Below are 10,434 nucleotides of genomic sequence, written 5' to 3' on the forward strand. Positions count from 1 at the left end.
TTTAAGGCCTTAACCTTTGATTGGGTGTGGTGCTTGTCCTTAATTGCACTCACCTGTCACATGTTATATAAGGACTGCATTTACTTTTGGCTCACTCTTTCTTCACTCCCACACGGGGTGGCAGCAGAAGTGAGGTTCTGTTTGGGTTTTTGATTTTATGTATTGTTTAAGGTAATGAGTAACTTAAATCTCTATTTTCTTTCAGCATTGGCAGTCAATGTGTGTCTTTCCTTTATTGATTTGAGAATAAAAGGAGAACCCTGTGAATGATTAGATGACTACTTATTCTCATTCTAATCAGATGAGCCCATGATGCTGATTACTTAAACCCTGAGCCTTCCTTCATAACATCATGCAAAACAAAAATAAATAAATAACTAGTGACGTGGCCCATGTCATCCTGTCAGAAGTCACACAGATCCACACAACCTTCTGCTCAGTGACGTCGCAAACTGTGCGCCAGTGCTGCTGACTACAAATGTTGATGTAGAAATAAAACACGTTTGCAAGATTATTCAGCCCCACACCCCCAGTCAGCCAGATCATCACATCAAATAAATATTGTTTGAAGTGACAACGAAAAAAATCCAGAAAATAAAATTGATATGATTGTTTTCTGAGGTTCAGGCCAGTAATGATGAAAGTGTATTATCAAATCCCAAGAAGGACCCCAAGCTCACAAAAGAAACCGACTTTTCTGATCCTCTAGCTCCAGCTCCAGCTGTTCCTGCTGAACTTGTGATTATTATTTCAGCACAGGGTGGCAGTCACACCACAGAGTAACATCAGGCACGGTCCTTTCCACTCTGACAGAGAGACGTGCTCAGGCAACAGTGCAAACTTTGCACCTGTGCCGCTTATTAGAATTATTGATGTGACGGTGAAACACGTTTGCCTCATGTTTCAGCCTGTAAGTAAATAACTTTCACACAGTATAGCCTCTGCATCACCCCCTGCTGAAAACTCATGCTTCACTGAGGTTCAGACCAGAGAAAATGTGATTATAATACCTAATCTGGAGAAGGACCCCTGACCCACAAAGGAAGCACTCTCTGTTATGGTTTCAGCTCCTTGTCCTCCTGTTGAACTCACAGAGCAGCCAACAACCATCTTACGCTTACTTATCCCCAGCTTAGATGAGTTCACCAAGGCCACCACAGTACAAGGCATTGCTGTGGTTCGATCTTTACTCCTCTTGAACCAGTTATCATTAATACAGATGAGAGTAGAACGAAGAAGAAAGCAAAGGGAAACTCCTCAAAACTCTGTCTATAAGAAAAAAAAATAATTAATTCTTAAGAGCAGTTAAATTTGTACCATAACAAAGATTTTAAAACAAAATAGTCAATTACAAATAAAGATTAGTAAGTAACTGTCACGGTCGGGATGGTCGGTGTGTTTGCGGAGTGGACCCAGAGCAGACAAGGGAGAGAGAAAACTAAGGTATAACAAAAAGGGAGCCATTTATTTGGCTGATAGGGAAAAAAACACAAAACAAGGTGAACTGGGGCAAAACTAAACTAGAAACTAAACTGGAAACAGCTAAGACTAACTATGAGAACTATGACATAAGAACATGAACATGAATCTGAGCAGGAACATGAAAAAAAACAAGATTTGAGGCAGAGAAGACAAAGGCGTGAACATGAACATGGAGCAATGCAGACAATCTGACACTAAACAGAGGGAGACAGAGGACTTAAATACACAGAAGGGTAATGAGGGAAGTGGAAACACCTCGGGAAACACAGCTGACACAAATGAACGTGACGCCACAGGGGAAGCAAAATTAAACACGGTGAACATAAATAAAATCTAAATAAAAACAGGAAACATGGAGAGACAAGAGACAGAGAGAGGGAACGAGAGAGGCAGAGGGACAGAGGAGAGAGACACAAGGAGAACCTACATAGACGAGGAGATAATACGTGATAAACAGAAAACAAGGAGACATGGACGATGACATAAACCAGACTAAACTTCAACTAAGATGAACTAATAATAACCCCAGGACTCAACATTAACTCATAAGTAATCAAAAAATACAAAATAACTCAAAATGCTGGGTCACAGACTCAGCCCCCTGACAGTGACAGTATAGAAATAGAAAGCTTTCTGAAAGATCACAAGTTGTGCAAGAAGATCAGCATTTTCTTTAGGACAACTCGTCATCAAATAGGATTTTAAATCCTCTCCAACCAGTCACGACAGATGGCTGCCCCTCCCTGATCCTGGCTCTTCTGGAGGTTTCTTCCTGTTGTAACAGGGTGTTCCCCTTCCTGCTGTTGCCAAGTGCTTGCTCATAGGGGATCACCTGACTGCTGGGGTTTTCTCCCCCTCGTTCTAGTGTCCTTACCAAAAAATATAAAGTTGCTTGAGCTAACTGTTACTGTGATTTGGCTTTATATTATAAGATAACTGAAATGTAATGGGATTAAACATCCTAACAACTTCTGAAATCATTTCCAGAAAAAAAATGGATAATTTGGCAAAGGTTATAGTTTAAAAAAAAGTCCAAATATGAATTCTACAAACAAAAAAACAAACAAACAAATCTTTCTACACGTATTTCAGCTATTGTTTGTTTTTGCAACAAATTTGCGTTGGAAAGGAGGTCACTAAAGAAACTGTTATCTATCACAGATAATCCTGATTACCTTCTGCACCACTTACTGGACAGTTAGTGCAGGGCTTTCTCCAACAGACTGGCTCAGCTTCGCTGTCACACACACAGGTTGAGGAAATCTTTCACAGCTTGTGCATTAACTCTCTACACTGTGACACATAACAGAGAAATCTGTTCTTTCACATTAACTTTATAAATATATATTGTATATTTAGGCTGGAGCCTATCCCACCTCTCATCATTCTATAACATGGCTAAGACATAGGGACATAACCTTACATACCTATGGCCAATTTATAATCACCAGTAGAGCTAAAATCCATGTTTTGGTGGGGGGTGGGGGTGTTCGGCATTGGCTGCTTTTTATAAGGATATTGTGTGCTCACAGTCAGCTTTCTTAGAGTTTGGGAAGTTCATTGATCCATTTCTTAACCTGTGAAAATGTCTCCCGTATTCGCCTCCAGCTTTGGCTCTCAGATCTAAGATAATTATTTTTATGCTTTTGTCATGTCTACATTTCTGTGTGAGTGTACTATGGATGCATGGTTGTAATTATGCATCGTGTGAGTGAGTGTAAGTGCATATTTAAAAAATGGAATATTAAAATGACGTCAGCTCCTCCTGTAGCTCCAAACATTGAAGTAACTCATTTGGATCAAATAAATAAAACAATTTAAAATAATCTTTATCCAATAAAAAATTTGTGTGGAGATTTTAAAGTATTCATCTGGAAAAACTAGAGATCCGCCACCCCCTTCCCCCTCCACAAAAATATAGCGCAAGAGAGAGGCAAAGCACAACAGCACATCCGTAGGCACTTTTCATTTAATTATAAAATGTGATCAGATCGCTAATATTTTTTTAAAAAAGAAAGAAAAGACAGATTTGATATAAACATGTTCAAATGCCATGGTTACGTTTCTTCAAGGAGTTGAGAGTTATTACCAGCAGCAAACCAACTCTCGAGTAACCTGACATTTAACTGATGGGTGGCATCAGAAAGGAATTAATAATATAATGAATTTAAAGTGTTATACATTTAATGCATTTCCTGGGTGTCTTACAGCTTATCTGATATGTGAGATGGAAAAAGGAGATGCTTTAAATCCTGACACTCAAATTTGAGCCAGATTCAGAACAATTGTGGTTTAATGCTGCCTAAAATGTGCGTGCATCCCTGTCAAACGCTGCACTACAGTTTGCTGTATGTTGACAAAATATCTTTCTGTGCATGTTCTCGAGGGCCGTGGTAATCCATCGACAGCAAGTCACTGGACAAAAGTGATGGATGGACTTGTGGACAGTGGCAGAAATAGCATAATATATTATACCACTGAAAGAAACATTTTTTATTCCCCCATTTATGATTCCCTTTTTAACATCAGTGACCCCGTGGTTAATGAGCTTGCTCTCCCCTGCCTGAGCTCCATGGCTTTAATCCAGGCCTCCTGAACACTACGAATCACTCAACCAGAGGGTGAAAAAAGAGCACCTACGCTGGGAGCTGGTGTGAGCTTCTGGGACATAAGACTAGATAAAGTTATTCAGGGTATACATTCTGCATGAAACCAGCTGTATGAGCTGAATTACGCCACTGAATAAATCCACTTACAAAAGCATAACCTTTGGGTGTGGAGGTTTTAAATGAATATTAAAGAGAGCAGAATGTGTGACAGAAAGATATGTTTGCTCCCACACTGCCAAAAGCCTACACAGACCAGAATGCAATGCAGGAAGGAGGTGTACAGCAATCCATTTAATAAACTAGTGAATCCATCACCACACTCACAGATTGGTACATCAAACTCAAACATGGGGGGTGTGCATGAAAAAACAAAAAATAAATTTATGCTTTACACCTTGTCATTAAAATGTGTAACCAGAAGTGACACACCAAATGATTCGCTTGTGTGTGAAAAGGTGGATTTTTTTCTTCAAAAGTAAAATCACTTCATATTTTGACGTCTCCTGCTATAACTGAATCAAATACATCTGGCGTGAGTGGAGTATAGTTCTTCTCTTTTTCATTCAGAAAGTAGAGTGGGTCTGTTATTTCATTTGGGTTGAAGCCCTGCTCCACTACTTTCGTCTTTATTAGCTTGAACGTGCCTGTAATATCCAGTGACCTCTGTAATAAATCACAGTACAACCAATTATTAGTGGGCTAAATAAATCACTATGGCAACAAAGAGGCTAAACCACAAATGCATTTGTAAAAGTGTAAAATAACTGGAGTAAACATACTTGAATCCTCATAAAGCGTGGCCTGGCGTAGGACGGCAGGAAGTCCTCGACATGTTTAAAAACAACCGTGGAGTCAAACTTCAGTCCATCTCTCAAAGTAACAGCAGCCATCCCGGCTCTTCCCTCCTGGCCTGGAGACAAAAGTTAAACAATCACAAAACAGGAGTTAACTGAAGTTCAGTATTGCTAATCTCACAATAGTGTGTCAAAAAATTCTCAGGAAGCTGGACAAGTGGAGGACAAAAGAAAAGGACAGGGCTAAGAAACCTACAGCAGATGAACAACATCTGAAAGTTATGTCCTTAAGAAATAGGAAAGTTGATCCATCTACTGTTCATAGAAGCCTCATCAGAAATCTCAATAGAAGAGTGGCTGTCAAGAAGCCATTCAAAGGATGTGAAACAGGGAGAAAAGGCTAAGGTATGCCACATTATACAAGAACTAGACTCAAAATCGGTGGTGACAGGTGTTATGGAGGGATGAATCTACATATGAAATTTCTGGTTCATGCCACCATGAACATATACGGAGGAGGTGAGGAGAGAAGCACAGCATTGAGTGTTTACAGACACAATGGAGGCTGGTTTGGGGCTGCATTTCAGCCATTGTTTGGAAATTGATGGAATTATGAATGCAGAATAGTATGGTCTGATTTTAATCCACCATGCAGTAGTATTTGGAAAGCATTTGATTGACAAGAGCTTCATTTTTCTGCCTCACAATGACCCCAAACACACTGCCAATGCAGTAAAAACAAAGTTGGATAGAAAAACATACAATGGATCACTATCAGTCATGAATTTGTATCCTCAGATCTTGGACTACAAAATTATTGAAGTAGTGCGGGATCATCTGGATGGAGCACAGAGCAACAAGCAGCAAACATTGCCCCCCCCCCCCATATTTTGTACGGCTATATATAAAGATTCAAAGTTTGGTGAGGTTTGTTAATGCCATCTTAGAGCTCCTTTTTGTTTTAAAAAGAATTCATTTTTATGCATAGCAAAGAAAAAATGCTGGATATCATTGTTAAACAATTTGATCATTGATTCAGTAGCATGTGTTTCTTGGTTTTGGCACAAGCGCAGCAACAAAGCAACATGTACCTGGCACTTTGACTCCGTAAACATTGGCTTCTTTAATGCAGTCAGCCAGCGCGAGGATGTCGGCCACCTCAGCTGTAGCTACGTTCTCTCCTTTCCATCTGTTGGCAATTTTTGTATTTTTTCAGTGCTCTGTGTGAGCTCACATTTTTAAGCATTATTTCAAAACATGCGCTCACCTGAATGTGTCGCCAACACGATCATGGAAGTACATGAAATTATCCTCATCGATGCGCAGCAGGTCGCCGGTGTTGAAGTACAGATCACCTTTCTTGAAGACGTTACGCAGCTTCTTTTTCTCAGTTTGCTTCATGTCTCTCACATAACCAATGAATGGAGCTTTGGCTGTTATTTTAGTCACCAAAAGTCCAGGTTCACCTGATCAAAGTACGGGAGAAGTCATATTTGGGGTTGTTATATTTAAAGTCAATATTAATGAGATTTCAATAAATACATATTTTTAAAGATGCATGGGTGAGAACTTTAGAAATATAAAAAAAAAAGGACAGGAAACAAAGAATCCTTGGTTTTGTAAGCATCCTGCAAGTAACACACCTCTCTGAACCTCCATGCAGAAACCAGAAGAATCCCTCAAAGGTTCTTCTTTGTCTATGTCATATTTGATCACAGCATATGGAAAAAACATCTGTAAGTTTAAAAAAAAAAGCTAAAACACTGCTTCATGAGTGACAGGTTTTACTTCTTAATGTGAGCTGAAACATGGACTTTTACCTTGTGCAGGAAGGTGTGTCGCCCAAGAGCTCCCATCTTGCTGCTATAATTCAACAGAGCAAAGTTTCCCTCAGTTGCTCCGTAAAATTCTCTGATTTGAATTTCCCCAAATCGTCTCACAAAGTCCCTCCAAACATCTGCTCTGATCCCGTTGCCTACTGCAAGTCTGACTTTGTGGTTTTTATCACTGAGTTTCTGTTTGAAGAGAAAAGAAGAGCATGCGTTTGTTAGTTTTCTAAACCTTTCTGTGTGAGACAGTAGTATTAATGTTGGTGCTGTGTTGGCACAAACCTGTGGAGTGTTGCAGAGATAACGCATAATTTCACCTATGTACTGTATGACGGTGACATTATATTTTCTGCAGTCGTCCCAGAACTGGGAAGCAGAAAACTTACTCCTCAGAACAACAGGAATACCTGCACACAACAATAGATGACAACAGCACACTTTAAAGAGTAGCAGTGGAAGTAGTCAAAATTTTGGGGTTTTCAACAAATATGTAACATATAGTTACATATATGTAACTATGGTTTTTATATTACATTGGTTAAAAAAAATAAAAATAAAGTCATACACCAATCATATATCTAAAAAACACAATAGTATATATCCAAAGAGTTCATACCCCTCTCAATGGCCCCAGTGAAGACAAGGAAGCCGGTGCTGTGATAAAGAGGGAGGGTATCATAAATCACATCTTTGGAGTTCACTCCTGATGAAGGCAGAAGTAAAGACATGGTCCACACTCTGCCTTGAGTGATCAAAGCTGCTTTAGGGAGACCTGTTAAAGACAAGCCAGAGGCTCAGGTGGCGAATCTTCTGTTTCTTTCACTGATGCATCGTGAATCTCAGTAAGTAGTTTACCTGTTGTCCCTGAGGTGTATATGTAGGCTGCTGGACTCTGCATGGTTAAATGGGACCTTAACTCCTTGGGTATAGGCTCAGAGGAAGCCTGATTCATTTTATCGATGAAGCTCTCCACACCTGTAACTTCACATCTGTCGGCTAAGATGAAAACATTGATCTGCTGTTCGTGAAGATGGGGCAGCACCTCCTTCACTGCATCCAGCAAGTCTAGAAAATTGTTTCATACAATTGATGAACTCCAGGCCTGTCAGATTATTTATTTATGTATTTATCTGGTTATTTAATGTTGAGTAAATGAGCTCTCAACTGTCTCCATCGCTTGGAAAAGCAGACAGAAATGCAGGTACTACCTTCAGCTGCTACCAGAGTTGTGGCTCCGCTGCAGTTGAGGCAGTGTAGCAGAGACTTGGATCTGATGTTGGAGTTGAGCAAAGCTCCAGCGCATCCAATCTTCACCAAACCCAACCAGAGCCACAGGAACATCGGCTGGTTCCCCAGGAACAGCGCCACCGTGTCTCTTTCTTTTACGCATCCAGCCTGCAGAAACGCTCTCGCAACTTTGTTGCTCAGGACGTCTGCGTCCCGGTACGTGAACGTTTCATCTTTAAAATAAACGAAAGGCTTGTGCGGCTGCGTCTTCACCAGCTCTAAAAAGCGGTCCAGGATTGAGTAATTAGTCTGCACGCACTTTTCGATGAACCGCCTTACTTTTATTTTAGTGAGCACGAATTGGACATCCTGGAGGAAGGAAGAATGGCGGAGTAAAACGCCACATGCAATCAAAGCCGCACACACTGTCCAGACCAACATGTTTGTCTCACAGCTGTCCTGCTGAAGACAAAGCAGAGGTATAAAAAGGCATGTGGAGCAGGAGGAGGAGCACTGAGAAATTCCAAAGGTTGAAAAACATTTTGTATTGCTAGTGAACAACCAGATGAGCTGCATCAATGATTTACAGTATAACATACTGCTTTCATGTGTTTTAGGCCTTTCACTGGCTTTATACCGAGTGACCACTTTAGATTGTGCTAGTGGACCAAAATTAAGCCCAAACAGACGGTGAGAGGGTAGCACCTGATGACCTGAACATGAAGACAGGCTGGAGATTGTTGGATCTCAGCTAAGCTTTTGCTGGGCTGTGTTCGCTCACACAGAAGGGCAGGTGCAAGTTAACCTTTAACTTGTAGTTTTGCCAAGAGCCACTGGTGAGTCTGTTGGGGCACAAGGCAAAAATTCAGAGGAACCCTTTAACTAGCACCAAATACTCTGACTATCAACAATAACTGTCTAGAAGGAGAAGAAGTGAAACCCTTTTCTGTGTCCGCTGCATCAGCCAGCAACATCGGGGAATTAGGCAGTCAAGGCCCCGATGTTTCTGACCTCACTGTTTATAATGAGATTGCTAAGAAGACTCCTCATACCGAGACGTTTGTGCATACAAAGAGGAGTATGCACAGAGAGCCTACTCCTGGCTCTGAATGTGAGAAGCTGCAGGAAATCTGGTTGAGGCCTCTGTTTTATGACTTGAGGCAGCGCCAACAGGACAGTAGTTTTGACAGTCCCTCCTAACAGCAAAACATTCTAAACGTTATGATCCCCAGTTTATGTTTTTCCCAGTGGTCCTAAGTTTCAACTGTATAAATTCCAATTAACATGTATCTGTTGTGGAAATATTAGTAATAGTAACAAGAAGTTGTGTGCCAGAAAAGCCAGACAGCTGTTAATTATTGAGCTTCAAAGATGTCAGAGAGGATTTCGTAACCTGCTGCTGGCTGGAGTTTACATATTTACAAAGTATGTATAGAGGAGGTTCCTGATTAACTCTAGTGAATATGTATGTTTCTTACTGCTTTATTGCCTTGTGTAAACAAACGCAGGCTAAATTCCATATCAGGAGTAACACTTCAAAAGCTAAATTCAGTGCAGTTTTGGACCTCTCAGTCAGTTTTGAGTAAATCTGCTTCTGTCTAAAAGCTTTTAAGTGGTCTATTACTTTAGCAGTATAGTTTATTACTGTGTGTGTGTATGTGTGTGTATGGTCAGATTTATAGTGTCACGGCTGCCGAGGCGAGCCGTGTGGTGTTGGGGGAAAGGAGGACCCAAAATGCAGGCAATGACTGATGATTCGAGTGACATTTATTTACAAGGTAGTGTAATGGCAAACAGGCAGTGAGGGATGACAAGTAACTAAAGAAACCTAAACTGGGAAAACTAAATAACAAACCTGAGAACACACGAAACGAGGTGCGGGGCAGAGAGGCGCAGCGAGAGGAACGAAACACCGTGGAACACAGACGAACCGGCAGCCGGCAGGAGAACACACAGGGCTTAAATACACACAGCAGTAATCAGGGGATGAGAAACAGGAGGGCAACACACCTGGGAGAAGTCGGAGCTGGCGGGACAGGGGAAACGTAAACTGAACACACTCACATGAGACGGGGACCTTCAGAATAAAACAGGAAACTCAGACACAGAGAACCAGATAAGACACTGAACTAAACAGACAGATTCACAAACAGACAGTGTGACACCATAGACAGACAGAACACAGACGTGGGACCAGGGCAAGCACAGAACAGAAACCTAACAAATGGCAAATCATAACAGAATACATACTCAGAATAAACAAAAGCATAAAGAGACACAAAACACTGAGTCGGCAGACTCAGGACCATGACATATAGATGTTCAAACAAATCTTTAAACGTGCGTCAAAAGATTTGTTACTCTTGAGATGACTCACCCTCGAGTCAAAATTCACAAGTTGCAAACAACTTTACACCTGTTTCAATATCTCTGCAGCAAAAAAAAGAAGAAGAAGAAAAATCAGATACAAAACAAAACAGTTTATATGTTGGG

The 10,434-nt window shown here is 40.8% G+C and overlaps 1 protein-coding gene across 4 annotated transcripts; it reads right to left on the reverse strand.

The window, feature by feature from the left end:
* Window positions 1–3,416: 3,416 nt before the first annotated feature.
* LOC120729942 (very long-chain acyl-CoA synthetase-like) lies at window positions 3,417–10,430 on the reverse strand. Of its 4 annotated transcripts, none has more exons than XM_040025967.1 (12): window positions 10,319–10,430; window positions 8,647–8,783; window positions 7,923–8,400; window positions 7,570–7,779; window positions 7,331–7,486; window positions 6,997–7,121; window positions 6,706–6,900; window positions 6,529–6,619; window positions 6,153–6,351; window positions 5,977–6,074; window positions 4,871–5,001; window positions 3,417–4,754 (listed from the first exon to the last, which is right to left on the reverse strand). In XM_040025967.1, the coding sequence occupies exons 3-12, from the start codon at window positions 8,380–8,382 to the stop codon at window positions 4,578–4,580; spliced, it is 1,842 nt and encodes a 613-aa protein (XP_039881901.1). In that variant the 5' UTR covers window positions 8,383–8,400; window positions 8,647–8,783; window positions 10,319–10,430; the 3' UTR covers window positions 3,417–4,577. The 4 variants fall into 4 exon arrangements, 3 of the variants coding, with proteins under 3 accessions (XP_039881901.1, XP_039881900.1, XP_039881902.1); XM_040025966.1 differs by having other exon boundaries at window positions 7,923–8,403; XM_040025968.1 differs by lacking the exon at window positions 10,319–10,430 and adding an exon at window positions 9,797–9,959 and having other exon boundaries at window positions 7,923–8,403.
* Window positions 10,431–10,434: the final 4 nt, after the last annotated feature.

The sequence above is a fragment of the Simochromis diagramma genome, unplaced genomic scaffold (assembly GCF_900408965.1).
Source record: "Simochromis diagramma unplaced genomic scaffold, fSimDia1.1 OVJJ01000293.1, whole genome shotgun sequence".
Lineage (NCBI taxonomy): Eukaryota > Metazoa > Chordata > Actinopteri > Cichliformes > Cichlidae > Simochromis > Simochromis diagramma.